General features: G+C 51.4%; 5 protein-coding genes across 6 annotated transcripts in view; 2 read left to right on the top strand and 3 right to left on the bottom strand.

Annotated features, from left to right (window-relative positions):
* Positions 1–523, bottom strand: part of LOC125956584 (protein mahjong) — a 6,346-nt gene extending 5,823 nt beyond the window's left edge. Inside the window, exon 1 of the mRNA XM_049688619.1 lies at positions 1–523. This exon is cut by the window's left edge and continues 1,361 nt beyond it. Within this exon, the coding sequence (XP_049544576.1) occupies positions 1–363 (363 nt within the window). The 5' untranslated portion in view covers positions 364–523.
* A 199-nt stretch (positions 524–722) lies between these two features.
* On the bottom strand, positions 723–2,024 carry LOC125956634 (26S proteasome non-ATPase regulatory subunit 7). The gene is made up of 2 exons (XM_049688702.1): positions 1,744–2,024; positions 723–1,667 (listed from the first exon to the last, which is right to left on the bottom strand). The coding sequence occupies exons 1-2, from the start codon at positions 1,913–1,915 to the stop codon at positions 823–825; spliced, it is 1,017 nt and encodes a 338-aa protein (XP_049544659.1). The 5' UTR covers positions 1,916–2,024; the 3' UTR covers positions 723–822.
* Positions 2,025–2,693: 669 nt separating this feature from the next.
* LOC125956651 (probable 28S ribosomal protein S25, mitochondrial) lies at positions 2,694–3,554 on the top strand. Its single transcript, XM_049688729.1, has 4 exons — positions 2,694–2,908; positions 2,978–3,084; positions 3,154–3,241; positions 3,322–3,554. Exons 1-4 carry the CDS (start codon positions 2,772–2,774, stop codon positions 3,494–3,496), a joined length of 507 nt encoding a protein of 168 aa, XP_049544686.1. The 5' UTR covers positions 2,694–2,771; the 3' UTR covers positions 3,497–3,554.
* Positions 3,538–4,631, bottom strand: LOC125956648 (probable RNA-binding protein 18). The gene is made up of 4 exons (XM_049688726.1): positions 4,518–4,631; positions 4,395–4,453; positions 4,163–4,283; positions 3,538–4,101 (listed from the first exon to the last, which is right to left on the bottom strand). Exons 1-4 carry the CDS (start codon positions 4,530–4,532, stop codon positions 3,685–3,687), a joined length of 612 nt encoding a protein of 203 aa, XP_049544683.1. The 5' UTR covers positions 4,533–4,631; the 3' UTR covers positions 3,538–3,684.
* A 202-nt stretch (positions 4,632–4,833) lies between these two features.
* On the top strand, positions 4,834–13,600 carry LOC125956581 (tuberin). 2 transcript variants are annotated; one of them, XM_049688610.1, is made up of 6 exons: positions 4,834–5,280; positions 5,338–6,239; positions 6,325–9,044; positions 9,602–12,401; positions 12,488–12,655; positions 12,725–13,600. In XM_049688610.1, the coding sequence occupies exons 1-6, from the start codon at positions 5,211–5,213 to the stop codon at positions 12,974–12,976; spliced, it is 6,912 nt and encodes a 2,303-aa protein (XP_049544567.1). In that variant the 5' UTR covers positions 4,834–5,210; the 3' UTR covers positions 12,977–13,600. The 2 variants fall into 2 exon arrangements, with proteins under 2 accessions (XP_049544567.1, XP_049544566.1); XM_049688609.1 differs by having other exon boundaries at positions 6,325–9,074; positions 12,725–13,599.
* The last annotated feature ends 2,894 nt before the right edge of the window (positions 13,601–16,494 follow it).

Below are 16,494 nucleotides of genomic sequence, written 5' to 3'. Positions count from 1 at the left end.
AATCAACCGGCAGGCCGCAACGTTCAGCGCGAACGAGCTTTGCTGTATGTTCTGGCGCGTAAAAAAGTTATCGCGCAGATAGTCGTTGACGAGCCGCGTCATAAAGTGGTCTTTGCGGAAGAGCGTCTTCAGCATCCGGCCCAGCTCGCAGTTGGGATCGGTGCGGGACGGGTGACGTTCGTCGAACGGATCCGGATCCTTCATTTTGTACGCCTCAATCTCCGTCTCGAACAGCTCGGCCAGCCGCGTCACGACCGGTTCCGGATCGTAGCCGGCTGTCGAGTGTTTTTCCTCCCAGAGCTGGAAAAGGCGGACCAGATCGGTACCGCGCAATATCTCGTCCTGTTCCATCGGTGACGCCATTCTAACACTAGTACCCGGTACACATCAGCACGAACCGCGGACACACTGTAGTAGGCAGCGAGTTAAATCGTAGCACGCGATGCTGCAGCGCGATTTTATCCCGCAAAACCGTTTTTATCTGGATCCTTCCTGAGCGTGGGAAAAATGTTCCATGCGGAAGTCAAATCGCCGATCTGTCAGACGAAAGGGCGAAATGCAGTGCTGCCTGCCCGGTCGACCGGCGGAACTTTTCGCCCCTGTCACGAACCGGCTGGCAGTTTGGACGGGAAACAGTCGGCTTAAAACGCTACCGGACCCGACGGATTCAAAACGTAAACAACCGGCAACTTTTCGTCGAATCATGACCGCACCGGTTGCAGTCCGGTCGTAATGTTTCATTTTATTTTATATGTTTCCCGAAAAAAGGGATCGCCTTAAACTGAGAGAGAAAAAGAAAAAATACATAACCGGAACATTACATTACTTTTTCTTCTCCTCCTTGCCCTTCTCTGCCTTTCCGTCCTCCTTCTTGCCATCCTTTTCGCTATCCTTCTTAGCCTTATCCTTATCCGCACCGCCCTCCTTGCCCTCCTGAGCCTTCTTCTCCTTCGATTCGTCGCTCTTTTTGCTCTCCTCGGCGTCACGGTTCGTGAGCTTGTTGTTGATCAGATTGTGCAGTGCGATGATCGATCGGACCAGCGACGCCAAGTACACCACCAGCATCTGATCGTTCGTCTTCACGTACAGCGTATCGGTGAACTGTTCCTGTGCGATGTCCGGCAGCAGATTGAGAATGTCCTGCATGTGATAGACGATCTGGTGATTCACCGGCAGCTGCCCGTTGCCCACCTTCAGCAGATAACTCTTGATGTCGCGAAGCTGTGCATTCAGCCCCTTCAAGCCGAGCAGCTGGTTGGTGATCTTCTGCGACAAACTGCCCACGGTCGTGTCCTTGATGTCACGCAGTAAATGCTCCACACCGACCTCCTCGGCCTCCTCGGCACCAATTTCGCTCGGAACGTGTTCGAACGTTTTCGATGTGGGCGAACCATCATCGTGCACCTCCTCGACCGCAATGTACGCCTCCGTCGGCAGACCGAGATCCTTCGGTTTCGCATCGATGATGACCAGCACCGAGTTGGGGCAGTAGCGGCGGATCAGCTCGTTGATGGCAATATCGTTCTGGCACAGTTTGGGCCCTGTGTGATACCAACCGACCACTCGCTCGCGTGCGTTCACCTTCTTGAACATCCCGTACATGTTCTCCAAGTAATCGTGATCCAGGAACCACACGGATTTGTCTTTGTCATCCTCATCGAACGGGACTGCGAGGGACGGGAGAGAGCGAAAGCGAACCATCATTTAAGGCCCCCGGGGTGCGCGAACCTGTGCAATGCGTACCTGCGAAGCTGTTCGACACATCCAAAACACCCTTGGCGCGCCAGCAACCGAGCAGAACGCCGACGACGCGTTTCTGGTTGCCGATCTTGCCCATCCGGTTGAAATGGTCGACCACGCTGAGCAGCACCAGCGGGTGCACGATCACCTTGGTGGTGGTGGGTTCCGCAGGCATCCTCGGTTCGTTGGGCGGATTAAACGGAGATCTTAACAGCACAGAACGAAGCAGGAATTAGCTATTTTGCCCAGACGATTTTTGGATTTTCTTCTTTCACCGCAATGACAAGTCAATTCCGCAGTGACAGCTCAAAATGGTGAGTTTTCTGTTTTTTTGGTGAGTTTGGTTGTTCTAGAAAACGAAACTCAACGAAACTATTTTGATGACTGTTTCGGTAGCGTGGATGACTTCGAAGGGTGAAGTAAATTTCGAATCTACTCTGTCGATCAAGGACTTTAAATGTAAATTAATATTTAATAACAATAAAACGATATTTCCCTCTAATAAACATCGTTCCTCCCCATATCATATCATCCCCTAATAGATGCTGCCACACGGAGCGAAAATTTGCGCGCAAATTTGCACATTAATGCCAAAATGTTTTCGCTTCGTGTGGCAGGGGTAAAAACCCGAAAATTTATGCCGAAATGTCAAACGTGTTGTTTTCATCTGTGTTTTGGCCGCTGAAGTTGATTTCCGAATAAATTTTGCAGTTTTTAACGATTTTGTTGCTGTTGCTGTTATATTTATATTAAAAATGCAAAAACAATACGAAAAGAACCTACATTTTCGTAAATAAAGTGTTTGATAACGTCAAGGGTTCAGCGAAAAAGTCCGCGGACGTATAAAAGTTTGACAGCGTGTAAGGGTTAAGCGAAACCGTTTTGGCATTAATTTTTTCGTTTGCGCTAGAGTTTTCGCCCCGTGTGGCCACGGCTAATCGCGCCAGATTTCTTTCGTTAAATGTCATACTCGTGCGGGCGCCGGTGAGGACTTACGCAAAAGTCTGCAAACAACAAATCAACCGACCAAAATGCCGTTCATGAAAGGAAAAGCACCGATCCGGAGAACGCTCCAGTATCTGAATGCCGGCCAGCTAATGCTGAAGGATAAGGTCAAAATCTTCAGTGTAAACTACAACACGTACGGGGAGCACCACGAGGGAGCCAGGTAGGTCGGCCTCTTTCAGTCCATACCGGGTTTGTTGATCTCACACCGCGATCCGCTTTCCACTTTCAGGGACTTTGTGTTTTGGAACATTCCCCAGATACAGTACAAGAACCCGAAGGTGCAGGTCGTTACGTTCAAGAATATGACCCCCTCCCCATTCATTCGCTGTTACTTTGGTTAGTAGATCAACGGAATGCAGTTCTTACATTCACTAACGTTCTTTTCCGTTCTCTCATCTGCGACAGAAAATGGCAACCAGATGCTCATCGATATTGATAGCAAAAACCGACAAGAGATCCTGCAGCACCTAACGACAGTCGTCGGGAAATCGGCGTAAGTCTGTCCCTTGTCCCATTCAGCCACCGGTCACTTCTAACCACCATTCTTTCTTTTTTCCATTCCCTCCGCTTCAGTGAAACCCTCAAGGCGGAAGCGAAGTTGGCAGAGAAACAGGACAATCCGGCCAACTTCGGTGTCGGCTGCCAGAAGCACTGTATTTGCGAAATCCCCGGTCAACTGCCGTGCCCCGGCGTAGTCCCGGTTCCGCAGCACATGCGTGGAAAGTACAAATACCAAATGAAGGAATGAGAAGGACCGTTGCGATCGGACGGAATAAACGCTTTTAGTTTGTTAGCTTACATCGCTTCTTCTGCGAGTGTTTTATTCGAAAAAAATGAAAAGTACTAACTCTTGTCACTCAAAGGATGAAACTTAGAAAATATAATTAAAGTATGAGTGCGATTCGTTAAAATGTAATCATGGCCTGTCCTCTAATACTAGTGTCTATTTGTACTCCGGTAGGGAGCACTTCGGTGGCCACCGCCACGTCCACCACTGCCCGGGGCATGGTGCGACCGCTTCATCTTTGGATCGGTTCGCTGAGGTTGATGAATGTTGTACTGGTATCGTTCGATAATCGGACGCTCGGAGGTAGCTGTACGGTTAATGATCAGATCGTCCGATCTGCTTTCCAGCATCTTGAGTCTCGCCTCGAGCGCCTGTATCTTCGTCTGCTGGCTGACCGGACCATTAGGGCCCCCTTTTGAGCCACCTGCCAAGCAGGGTATCTCTATCTTTGGTTTGTTGCGATCCGCATCGTCCCGATTCACGTGCTTGGCCCATCGCACGACAATCGTCTTCTCACCCACCACTTTCCCATCGAGCCTCTTCAAGGCGGACTGTGAATCTTGGTGCTGAAGAGAGAGACATCGATTATAACGCTAAGATCGAGTATAACAGCCTTGTTCAACTTACGTTTTCGTAGGTCACGAAGGCATAGCCCCGCGGGTAGCCCGCTAGCGGTCCGGATCGGTGAAACAGCATGTCGAACTTTTCAATTTTCCCGTATTTTTGCACGATTTTCAGTAGTTGATACCGATTGGTGGCAAATCGGAGGATAAAACAACACAAACGGTTAATTGGGTTTTGCTCGAGGTCCCGAGCCAGGACGAATCCCTTGATGTCGTCCCGCGAGAACTCTACTTACTCGGTTATGCGACTATCCAGATTACCCAACCAGAGTCGGCGATCATCGGAGGACGTGAACTGAAAGCGCATGGAGAAAAGTGAAAAACCTGTTCGTTTCTGTGCCTGGAAAGCGGATAATTACGTCTATACGATCCATTTTTTGGGGAAAATCGAATTTTTCAGGACGGGTTTGTTTTGCCTGGATTTTTGCTGGCTGTCAAATCGGCCAGTCAAAAACGCTGAAGGTCAAAAATCAATAATAAGCCGAATTATCAAAAATAATCACTTTCTGGTTGAAACAGCACCTAATATGCAGACTGAAAGTGTTAATAAAAGTTAAATACACTGAAATATACGTGAAAAAACCTCCTGTTGGCTATTATTGGTCCAAATATTTCAAGCACTCTTCAAACTGAATGCCTCTGCTGAATGCTGAATGCTGAATGCCAGCAGCTGTTCGCCTCACAAAAAACGTAAATTTCGGACCGTGTTGTGCGCCGAGGCCTTTAATTTAGGGTATTTTAATTAACTTATCATGCCCGATTTCCGGTGCATATTCCGGTTTCGAAACGCTAAAACCGGCAGATACTGATAGCCAGAAAGTCTGCCGCCCAGCAGAGCGAATCCTCTTGGTGCACCAACGAGTTTATCACAAAGCAACCTAGAAATCGCAAAGTTCATTTGTCAGCCCCAGCTCGAGCTCGAGAGTTGCCAGTCCGGCAGCAGATAGATTAACAGCTAATCAGTGAAAGATGATTTCGTGATTATCGTTGCTTTCTGCTGCTTTCTTCCGTTGCCATTTCTTGGTGCAAAACCGTACAGCACCGGCTACACGATGAGTGCGAAGGACAAAGACCCGCTGTACCTGTTGAAGATATTTTTCCGGAAACCCAAACCCGGCGGTGGTAAGTTTGCCGGTTTGGAGGCGAGACGCACGTCTTTAACTCTGTTGTTTCTTGCAGTTTCCAGCTCTCGAAACGATGTACCGATCTCGCCGGAACTGGAGCGAGAACTGCGCCCGGAAACGCCCGTCACACAGCGCTGTAAGGCGCTGAAGGATTTTGGGGAGCAGGTGATGGCGTACCGGCTCGAACCGGAAGCAGTCCAGTCGCTGTGGGACCTGACGAAGGATCTGCTCGTGGGCAACAAGCTGATGGAGCAGCGCCAGTGTGCTCTCACCTTCTACTGCAAGCTCATCCAGGGTCAGTACGATAGTCTAGGCCTGATGAGGGCCCAGTTCTATCGCGTAATCGTTAGCCACAGCGAACCGGAGGATATTGCGTATCGGCTCGAAATGCTCAAGCATCTGACCGAGACGGGTAAGAATATACAGCACTTTGAGCGCGAGATCGGACCGTTTCTGCTCGATTGGATCAAACCGATCCATGAGGCGGGCCTGATCGAACCGTTGCTGGAGCTGATCGTGAACCTGATCAAGTACAATGCGGCTAGTCTGGAGCCCAAGTTTCTGGTCGGTGTCGTGTCGTACATCTTCGAAGTGACGTGCAGCCGGCAGGAAACGAGCACAGTGCTGCTCTGCCTGTCCGTGCTGGACTGCTTCATCTGCTACGCCATCATACCGAACGAGTCGCTCACCCTGTTCATCATCATACTGTGCCGGGTGGTGAACCAGGAGGCATACTGTCAGAACTCGTGGAAGATTATGAAGAATCTGTTCGGTACCGCGCTTGGCCATGCGACGCTGCTGACCATGTGCAGTATCCTCAACAACACGGCCTTCCACCAGGATGATGCACTGATGCGCGGAGCCGTCTTCCACACCAACATGGGCCTGTGGGGGGTCGGCGGTACCGTACCGTCCCTTCACTGCTCGCCATCGCTAGTGCTGACCAGCTTCTCGAATGTAAGTATTGTTCACGGTTCCCATGCTCCTCCACACTCGGGCTGCGCACAGTTAGCACCAGTTACCTTCTTCCTTCCCGCTGTAGGCCCTGAAAAGCAAGCATGCCGTCGTTACGTACGAGGTAATCATGAGTCTGACCCGGTTGATTCAAAAGTCCGGCCCCGAACTGAACGAACCAACGTGGGACATTATCTGCGATATTATGATGGAGATCTCGCACATTCTCCCTAATCACGGTCTACCGGCCCATCATTTCGTGCCCCAGCACTATCACGAGGTGCTGGACATGATCGAGACGCTGCTCCAGCAGGGTACGATCAATGCGGATACCGACAAGATCTACAATCTGATTGAGCACGTGGCAGCGGAGCGCCCCGAAGTGTCGGTGCAGCGATTGATTGACTACAAGGCGGCCCAAATATCGGCCACCCGATCCGAGTGGTTGCGACAGCTCTGCCTCTTCATGGATCGGTTCTACCGGATGGAGAACAGCAAGGTGCGCATCTACGCGGTCCAGGCACTCGAGAAGATTATGCTCGCCAACCGGGCCGCGTACGAGGACGAGATTCTCGAACGTATCGTGATCGTGCATCTGGGTGGTGTGGCACTGGAGAAGGATACGGAGGTACGGAAGGCGGTGGCACGGGCGCTGATCGATTTCACGATGCACTGTGACACGAAACGGTGCATTGAGCTGTTGGAAATCATTGAAAAGCTTCTGCATCGTCCATACGATCAGTACCAGGAGGGTTACGTCGTGCGGAGTGAACAAGAAGTTGAGGATATTGTGCTCCTGGTGGATGGATTGATACGGGTGTTTATCGCCAAGCTGTACCGGTTGCCGTCGTTGCATGCGATCCGCGTGTACAGTATGCTGATCGGGTTTCTAGAGCTTCATTACCAGAAGCCCCATGTGCTGCAGAGCGTCAACACGATCCGGTATCGGATATTCAACTGGATGCTAAAGGCACGTGCGAACGCTACGTTCCACATTGGTTACCCCGATCCGGAGGATAGCGAGCGGATCCGTTTCTCGCGCTATCTCGGACTCGAGGGTCCCTACCAGCACCAAAGTCTGCAGCCGCAGCCGTATCTGTCAAACCAATCGTCGAGCCAGCTCAATCTCACGCAGAGCGAAGGATCGAAGGCGATGGATCGCATTCCGGCCACCAACCTGACGACGATTTCAATCAAGCGCGGTTGTCAGGTGATAGTACTGTGTTTGAGGGAGGAAAAGGACTGGGAAGTGATACAGCTGGTGCTGACCGAGCTGCCCAACATCATGCAGAACAAGGCCCTCATTCAGGGAAACGATGTGGATTCGCTGGCCCGCACGCTCTACCGCATGTACGGTGATCCGATGCAGCTCGAAAAGCTACAGGCACCGGCCAACATGCAGCCAAAGGTGTCCGACTACAAGGAGCTGATACTGCCGGCTCTGTCAAGCCTGGCGATGTACCATCAGCATCTAGATCTGAACACGCAGAAGAACATCATCGATGCGCTGAAGCATGGGCTTATCTCGCGACGACCGCACGATTGCATCCGCACGCTGACGATACTGCTGCTCGAGATGCCGGAACAAGTGATGCCTAAGATGGCCGATCTGCTACTCGATCTCAGCAAGATGACCGGCACAAAGATGGTGGCCCTACCGGTGCTCGAGTTTCTTTCGACGCTTAATCTGGTACCGAGCTTCCGGTTCGGCAACTTTATCATGCGCACGTACATGTGCGTGATGGCCATGTCGCTACCGTACACCAATCCGTTCCGGTACGATCACTACACCGTCTCGCTGGCCCACTACGTCGTCGCGGCCTGGTTCATCAAATGTAGGCTGCCGATGCGCCACCAGCTGATCAAGTTCATCGTCCAGGGACTCGAATCGTACGTGCACGTACCGTTCCAGGATGGATCGCGATCGTTCTCGCAGGTCAACGAAGACTCGTCCGAGCGAAAGCGCAGCTCCAGCCTTACCGAGCAGAGCTCCCGGAGGCGTGATCGCATCCAAGCGCAGAAGCAGCAACAACAGCAACAACAACAGCAACAGCAGCAGCAAGGTGGTCAACAACAACAGCAGCAGCAAGGCCAGCAGACGGGACCAGGCCAACAGAACGCGTCACAAACGGTTGCAACGAAGGGTTCGGGCTCGACGCAGCAGCGCGTCTATCCGCTTTCCGCAGTCAATGATGATATGTACAAGTTCCACTGTGAGCTGGCCGAAACGTGTGTCGACTTTATGGTACGCCACACGTTTTCGCCCTGCTCCGGTATCTCGAAGCGGCTCCCTTCGGCCGAATTTCTCCTCTCCGGGGGCCAATCGATGACGTGGCTCATCGGACACGATCTGATCACGGTTACGACGAGTGGCTGCTCCGGTATTACCTTCCGCAATGGTCTCTGCGATCGTTGCCATCAATTCTGTTCCTCTTCCCTGACGGCAGCGATCGGTAACGGTGGCAATGATATTGGCATGAAACTCGCCGTTGCTGGTTCGTTACAACAGCATCATCATCCTTCATCCTCCTCGACGGCATCATCGCAGCATGCACTGCTCTCCAAGTCAAACAGCAGTGCCAGTACTGCGACGCCATCGAACGCCACTGGTGGTGGGCAACCGCTCTCGCCTGAGTTACCGAGCGTGAGCTCCTCGTCTGGCAAAGACTCCGGTATTGCTGCTGGTGGTGGGGGTGGTGGTGGTGCCGGCAGTGCAACAGGCACAACCATAACGGATAACACGACGGCAGCTGTGGGCTCCACTAACAGCAACAGCATCAGCAACGTCGGTTTGACGGCGAATAAAAGGTATACCAAAGCCAGTTTGCAACACAGTAGGTAAGATAAGCCACGGGACACTGGATGTTTTTGTGGGTGGCATGAGAAGGAGGGGAATCCATTTTTCACGTTTTTCCACTTGCTCACGCTCACCCGGGGCCCCAACTTTTAGTTCGTGTCATCGCACCTGGCCGTGTTGCTTCAAAAACCATGCACGAAGCAGAAGTAGCAAACGATTGGAAGTAACAAAATGATCGTGTGCAAATAAGTATTATTTTCAAAAAAAGGCCATCAAAGCCATAGGTTACTCTGTGCTCTGTTCTGATTCAATCGTGGCAACTGCCTACTTAGTTGTTTTACGCATATTGCTCACGATCGGATCGATACATTGGTAAATGGAATGGTTTCCGCAATCCACAGCCCATCACATCCTCATTTGCATGCTTTCAGCCATTAATTTCAACATCCGAGTATGCTTTACCTCCCGATCATTCATTTTCGCGGGAAAAAATCAACTAGAACTGGACCGATTTTGTCATAACTCACGTATTCTATTTATTCTTGTTCCATTTCTCTTCTTCATACAGTGCAAACGAATCCGACAGCACCGATCTGACTACCAGTTCGGCTTCATCATCCGCCGCCGTTACACCGTTCCCCAGTACGGCACCCCATTCGACTCACGTTGCGGGAAGTAACAGCGCAGCAACCAGTGCCACCGGCGGTAATCGGTTCTTCAACCGTCAAGGTTCCCAGGAAGGCTACGGTTCGACTGGTTCAGTGGAAGCACTGTCACGCCGTGGTAGCATCCCGGATGCGAATGATCCCAGCATGCCACCCGGTGTGACCTCCTTCGAGCAGCAACGGTCCGGTGGCCGTGCAGCGGCCCAAGCCGGACTCATGACGACGATCGGCAATCGGTTGATACTTCCGCAACAGCTAAGTGGTTCTTCGGGCTCGACATCTGGCATCGGGTTCGAGTCGAGACCGGCGGCCCAACCTTGCGCCTGTTCCTGTACGGGATGGGCGGAAGTGTGTGTGCGGCGTCCGACCGGTTTCACCTCATGGATCACTCGCATCCAGAGTCAGGTTTCGCATGACATGCTCGGTGGTGATGCGTCCCTGCATGACCTAGCGACCCTCTTTGCGCCTAGTGTTGGCGGTGGAGTGGTTGGATTGGATTTCCCTGGACACGGCGGAACAGCGGGAGCCCCAGGATCACTATCGGCTGTGTATGGTGCGGCCAGCACAGATACGGCGACACCGTTCGGCAGTGCCGCCGATATCCCGGCCAGCATCATCGATCATCGACACTCGGTGGGAGGTGCTGAGATGGGTGGTGGGGGACCAGCACCAACAACAGCAGCAGCAGCTACTACTTTCGAGCAGCATGCACCGGTCGGTACTGGGGCCGTGTCGACAGGCCAGCAGCTACGTGCAACGAAGGTATCCATCTCTGACGAGGTGTTCGAGATGGCGCGACGAGAAGATCCGAAGAAGAAGCTATCGGTGGAGGAAGAACAGGAGCAGAGTGAGGATGAGGAGCTGAAAAGTGTGATGTTAACGGCCGCGGGAGGTGGCGTCATCGAAGGCAGTGGATCGTTGGCTGGCGGTGGTTCGGGACCGATTGCCATTCCTGGCAAGCGAACGCTCGCCTCGGACGAAGACGACGATGAGGATGAGGATGATGACGAAGACGACGAGGAGGATGAAGAAGTCGTTCAGCGTGAGGTTCGTGGAGTAGATGATCGAGGGGCTGGTGAAGATGATGAAGATGACGATGATGGCGACAGTGATGATGAAGATGATGATGATGCTGATGATAGACGCATAGGCCGTGGACGCGTACGCGGATACGACGGTGAGGTGGAGTTTGATGATTCCGAAGGCAGATCCCGTAAACCGGTCCGTCGGGTTAACTCCAGTCCGGAGATGCGCTCCAAGTGGAACAATCCGTTCTTAAGCAAAACGAAAGAACCACCGGTGATAGCTGCAGTTCCGGGTTCGAGCACTATGGTCAGTACTGTAGAAGGTGCCAGTGTATCGGGGCCGGGCGGAATCGATCATCAGAATGCATCCGCGATGGTCACTCCCACTACCGGCTCTAGCGATGGTGGCGTTCCGGTGGAGAAGAAGAAATCGACCTACGGTAAGGGAGTTAGCTGCGAGGCAATACCGGAGGAAATTGCTGGTTCAACACCACCAGCGAGCAGCGGCATGATGCGTACTGTCGCTACGACTGCCGGTTCCTCTTCCATCCACGCCACAGCTCCGACCGTGCGCGGTACGATTGCGGCCAAGCATCAGGCAGAGTTTGCGACGGCCAAATCAACGATCACGACCTCTCTACCGGAGTCGAACACGGTCGAACCGTCGCAAGTCGCTCCACGGAAGCAACATTCGGCTGACGATACGCTGGGGGGCTCTGGCACTCCGGCTCCAAGTGACGGGCACAACATTATAAACCTAGCGGGAGCTGGTGTAACGTCGGTACCGAATGCCGCCAATACGATTGTCCCGATCGCGATGCATCCGATCACGCAGACATCCTCCTCATCCGCGCTTAGTCTGAAGCTACCGATGGAGAAGGTGACGGCGAAGCCACCGCAATCACCGGTCCCTTTGTCACCACGATTGCTCGCCCGCAACACCATCAACCTGAAGCAATCGAGTTCCGGTACCGCGTCTCCATCGTTTCCACTCATGGGTGGCGGTAGTGGTGTGGGGGGAGTTGGTGGTGGGTTGATGGGGGCTAGCAATGATAACGATTTGCCACGAGGACGCTCGAAAACGATCTCGACCGTGCGGGAACATTATACGCGCGATGCAGCCAAGTGGAGCGGAGGTGCGGGCGCCGGTGTGCCCCGTATGCGCAACGAGCTCACGAACCGAAACGTTATTAGCCCGAGCTTCGTGTTCCTGCAGCTGTACCATCATGGACAGTTCGGAACGGAGCGACCGGTACTGATGGATCGCGATCCGGAGAAGGCGATCGCACTGCTTGACCTAATACCACCGTTCGAGATCCACAAGATCGGTGTGCTGTACGTTGGGCCTGGTCAGGCGGGCAATGAGACGGAGATCCTAAAGAACCGGTACGGGAGCCTTCGGTATGCCGAGTTTCTCAGCAGTCTCGGCACGCTGGTCGCGATCAAGGATGCCAAGGAGCGCAACATCTATATCGATCTCGAGAGCAACGGCAAGGACGGGGCGTTCACGTACATCCACCAGGATGAAATCGTGCAGATTACGTTCCACGTTGCGACGCTGATGCCCAACAAGCGGCAGGATCCGCACGGGAACGAGAAAAAGAAGCACATCGGTAATGATTTTGTTACGATCGTGTACAACGAGAGCGGCGAGCAGTACGACCTGAAGACGATCAAGGTAATGAAGATGATGAAGACCGTTGCCATCTTATCCTGTCTCTATCATTCTAACCATCTGTTCGTTTTGGTTTTATTTTCCCGCAGGGACAATACAATTACGCCTGCGTTGTGGTGGAACCGATCGAACTGAATAGCAACCGCGTGTTCATACGCTCAAAGGATGATATTGCGCAGCACGTAACTCACGAGACGAAGATCGTTTCCGACAGTACGGCCCCACTGCTCGCTCGCCAAATGGCGCTGCATGCGAATGTAAGCTATCACTTCGTCAAAAAGTGGTGTAATCCTTTTGTAATGCTCTTGATCCATTTCCCAAAACAGCTGGCATCACTGGTGGCACAATCACTGAAAACGAAAAACTCCAGCCCGTACGCCTCGAACTGGCTCGAGCGGTTGCGTAAGATCAAGAACATACGCGCACGGTATGGGCAGGACGATCAGCAGAAACCACAATCGGCGCAACAGGGTGGTTCGGCTAACGATCTCACCACCTCATCCGCCACAACCGCCGCAGGCAGCTCGACCGGAGGCATCACGTTCCGCATGGATGACTTCTCCAAGTACACCGTCTGAAAAGCATCTTCCGGGGATTAACCCGCGCCTTGGGGGTGCACACATTGTTACATACTCTCCTACACTGCTTCCCCCCATCTATTTCTACTTCCGTTTACCCTTACCCTCACTCCCTCCATCATATCTTTCTTTCTCTATTGTGCACGCTGTGCGATACTCACGGTTTTAGTTATGTTTGAGCTTGCCCCGCATGTAATAATCGTACGCGATGCTAGCTAGACTGGTCATATATCTGTATCGCGTGTTTCGCGCACCCGAGGCTTTTCGGCGGATCCTACGTTCTACTCAAACAGCCCCGTGCGCTATACCGCTTCACAATGTAGCATATAATGAGCCTTAACAGACCTACGACCTCCAGTATGGTACACGCTACAGCTGGAGGAGCTTACTCGGAAGCCCTGGTGCTGGGATTCGAGCGCAATTATCGCTCTAGCAATACGCCCTTTGCACGGCTTTTGCCAGATCGGCGGGGCAGACAGGCGACCGTCATCCCGAGGTTAGTCAGGCATCAGTAGTGGCAGCCCTGGGACGGAATGCTGAAGACACAATATCAATAAAGTTTGCATACTTGTTATCGTACAAACTATTATACCGAAACCTAAATATGGCCTCCTCTTGACTGTGGTTCGGTGATCCGAAGGTCGATCCTCATCCATGTCTGGGAAACTGATATGAGTCCTTCGTCAGTGATATAACGTAACCAAAGTTTTCTTTAAACAATTTTTACTTACTTGCTTGCTACTTGAAGAAGAAAACAAAATCTTCCATCCGCGATTGGGTTACCGAGCCTCTGACCAATTACGATAGCGTAGTTTTTTCTTCGTCTGGGTATATTACGCTCTCTTTGGCTCAGAAGGTTTTTTCATTATTCCTCCTCACATACAAAATTAAATATGCTTCCGAATAACTCCCTTCTAAACACAGATTAGCAATTGCTCTACGGGTACCACCTCCACCTGCTAAAACTTAATACCTTCCTTTCTACTGACATTCATCTACAATCATTACTTGGATCATAACTGGATTCTTTTGTCGAATATTGATCGTTGCTAAGCGAAGCGGCTAACGTATATTGAATTCAGTAACCGTTTATCCGTTAATCCTTTTCAATTGATGTACATTGAAGAATACTTCAGCCGATACCGCTTTTTTGGCGAGGTGGATGTTTGTTTGATGTCGGATGTAAGACCGTCATGGACTTGTACAAATATCCAGTTAGACAGAGGCGGTTCTGCACTGTGAATCTGTGCTCCAATTCGTTCAGTACCCAGTCAGTCATGCCAATTTATCATCCGGCAGTGGCTATGTTGCTTGATAGAGAACAAGGTTTTTCAATTAAGACTTATGCCCTTCACATAAACCAACAAGCTAGTACTGACGGTAAAAAAATCTCTAGTATACTAGCGCCAGGGATACACCTATATTGCCCGTTAGAAGCAGAGCAATCGTTCGCCTATGCTGGTGCCAATCCTGGCCTACCATTGGGTCTGAAATCGAACATTCGGTCAACGCTGCTACTGCAACGATTGCACTCCCTAAATCATTAGCGCAGCTGTACAGTGGGACACCTTAATTACGCCTGCTCGATTCTACGTATCCTCGGCCTTGGCACCAGACGGCACTGACTCTCGATGCAGTATCGTTTAGAGGCACCTATAGGCCCTGCGGACACCAATCCCTTATCACACAATCTAAATCGTTCGCACCTTCACTGCTAATTGCAGCTCTGTGGTTGTTCCTTCGGCTACCAGGTCCATGTAACCCTCTCCGAGGAGTGGAAGCAGACAGGGAGCTTTAGTAATGTTCCCTTCATTGCTCCAATTTCATTGCAATTATCTGACCCCGAGGGGGTAAACTGAAGTGAACGCGCTTCACTTCGGTGCAGAATAGATGGCCAGCAGCCCATCGAACGCAACGCACTCATTGCCATCTGCGATGTGGCCCACACTGTTGGTCCTATTTGTGGCCGTCGCCTACGGTACAGGATTCGGCCGGGCACTGCTGCTTTACGGATCCTGTCCCCATTTCATACCGCCTAGTTATCCGGATACGCTGATTCAACTGTTCGTTGGTAAGGACGGTGAGCTTCTCTACTTCTCCAACATCCGCTTCGATACCCTATTCGATGGCCAATCGGAAATCGAAGAGCTGTACGTTTCAAACTATACGATCGTGCTGGAGCAGCGACCCCAGGATGAGTGTTTCGTACCGTTTCGGCTAGAGGCAAAGGCAACCTACCGGGCACCGTACAAATCGGAACGCAATGGTAGCCTGACGCTCCTCAATGCCATCGTGCTGGATGTGGTCGATAAGGAATTGCTGCTGGCGTTCTCCTGTGTCCAGCTCGGCCACAGCAAGCTCGAGTACATATGGCTGTTAAAACGTGCCGGTCGCATCGGAACACCCGGGTTAGCCAAGGTAGAGCAGCTGTTTGGTAAATGGCTCGCGGGTATGAGCACGGAGACTAAGCATTTGCGCCGTTCGCACCACGATTTGATCTTCTGCAGCAGCTTCCTGTGGACGGCCATACTTTGCATCTCGGCGGTGCTTCTATTAGCCCTCGTTCTAACCGTCGGTATCGTTTGCTGGCAGAAGCAGAAGCAGATTGAACGGCTCCGGCGACAATCCTGTGCCGATTATGAGCTTCAAGATGCCTACGAGTTGGATGAAGGTGTGAATGAAGCGGAACGGAGAACGCGTCGTAATGCAATGGCATCGGCCAAAACCATCGCCGTGATGAGTGGACCATCGGGTGGCGAATATTAAAAGCACCATGAATGCGAATTTATTCCGAAATGCTGTTAAGCAAACGATGATCTCTTTGATGGCTGAAGTTGTTCAAATAAACTAAATTTCAACAATTTTTTTTTTCGAATCATTTTGTTGGATTTCTACTCGCAAACTGCTTCGTCCGGACGTCCAGAACATCAGCTCAAATAATATCCCTCTCCCTAAGTTATTCTACTTTTTTTAGGGTTATCATTGCAAAATTTAAGTGAGGTTTGGAAAGTTTTCCTACCTTGTAATTGAACATGTAATAACTGTTTGTTAAAAATAAGACAAAAGCTTTAGGATATGAAAATGAATTTAAGAAATTAATGGCATTAATGGCATAACACTTTTACTAATGAAGACGAAACGTCCTTCCTACAATATTAACAATCCGCGCCAGTAATGTCCTATAACTGATCTCTACCCTAAACAACATCCGTTGTTAAACTAACTGCACTGTAACCACATTCAAAAGCCCTTAAAGCCCTTCATGAAACACACTTTACTGCACTGGACCAACGTCGTCTACTTACACCTTCTGTTCTGACCTGTCGCGATCACGATCGCTTCCTATCCACTGCTGTTTTGTTGTTACATCCTGCTGCAATCGATCGCTCCCTCACGGAAGGGCACCATCGGCATCCTGGACCAGGTATGGCAAGAGCATGAAAATGTTTATCCACGAACGCGCGATCGCGACACCAGAGTGTCTCCTCATCCTCCAGGGCTAAGCGGCGTGCTCGCAT

Source organism: Anopheles darlingi, chromosome 3 (assembly GCF_943734745.1).
Source record: "Anopheles darlingi chromosome 3, idAnoDarlMG_H_01, whole genome shotgun sequence".
Lineage (NCBI taxonomy): Eukaryota > Metazoa > Arthropoda > Insecta > Diptera > Culicidae > Anopheles > Anopheles darlingi.
This window is presented reverse-complemented; position numbering and strand designations above follow the sequence as displayed.

Bases quoted from the DNA above. Each gene is read 5' to 3' on its own strand.
- LOC125956648 (XM_049688726.1), bottom strand. The intron at 4,284-4,394 runs GTAAGTAGAGTT...TGCCACCAATCG, and splicing joins CTGGATAGTCGCATAACCGA to GTATCAACTACTGAAAATCG. The intron at 4,102-4,162 runs GTAAGTTGAACA...CTCTCTCTTCAG, and splicing joins CCTTCGTGACCTACGAAAAC to CACCAAGATTCACAGTCCGC.
- LOC125956634 (XM_049688702.1), bottom strand. From the start codon at position 1,915: ATGCCTGCGGAACCCACCACCACCAAGGTGATCGTGCACCCGCTGGTG. The intron at 1,668-1,743 runs GTACGCATTGCA...CGTCCCTCGCAG, and splicing joins TGTGTCGAACAGCTTCGCAG to TCCCGTTCGATGAGGATGAC.
- LOC125956651 (XM_049688729.1), top strand. From the start codon at position 2,772: ATGCCGTTCATGAAAGGAAAAGCACCGATCCGGAGAACGCTCCAGTAT. The intron at 2,909-2,977 runs GTAGGTCGGCCT...TTCCACTTTCAG, and splicing joins GAGCACCACGAGGGAGCCAG to GGACTTTGTGTTTTGGAACA. The intron at 3,242-3,321 runs GTAAGTCTGTCC...CCTCCGCTTCAG, and splicing joins ACAGTCGTCGGGAAATCGGC to TGAAACCCTCAAGGCGGAAG.
- LOC125956581 (XM_049688609.1), top strand. From the start codon at position 5,211: ATGAGTGCGAAGGACAAAGACCCGCTGTACCTGTTGAAGATATTTTTC. The intron at 6,240-6,324 runs GTAAGTATTGTT...TTCCCGCTGTAG, and splicing joins TGCTGACCAGCTTCTCGAAT to GCCCTGAAAAGCAAGCATGC. The intron at 9,075-9,601 runs GTAAGATAAGCC...TTCTTCATACAG, and splicing joins GCCAGTTTGCAACACAGTAG to TGCAAACGAATCCGACAGCA.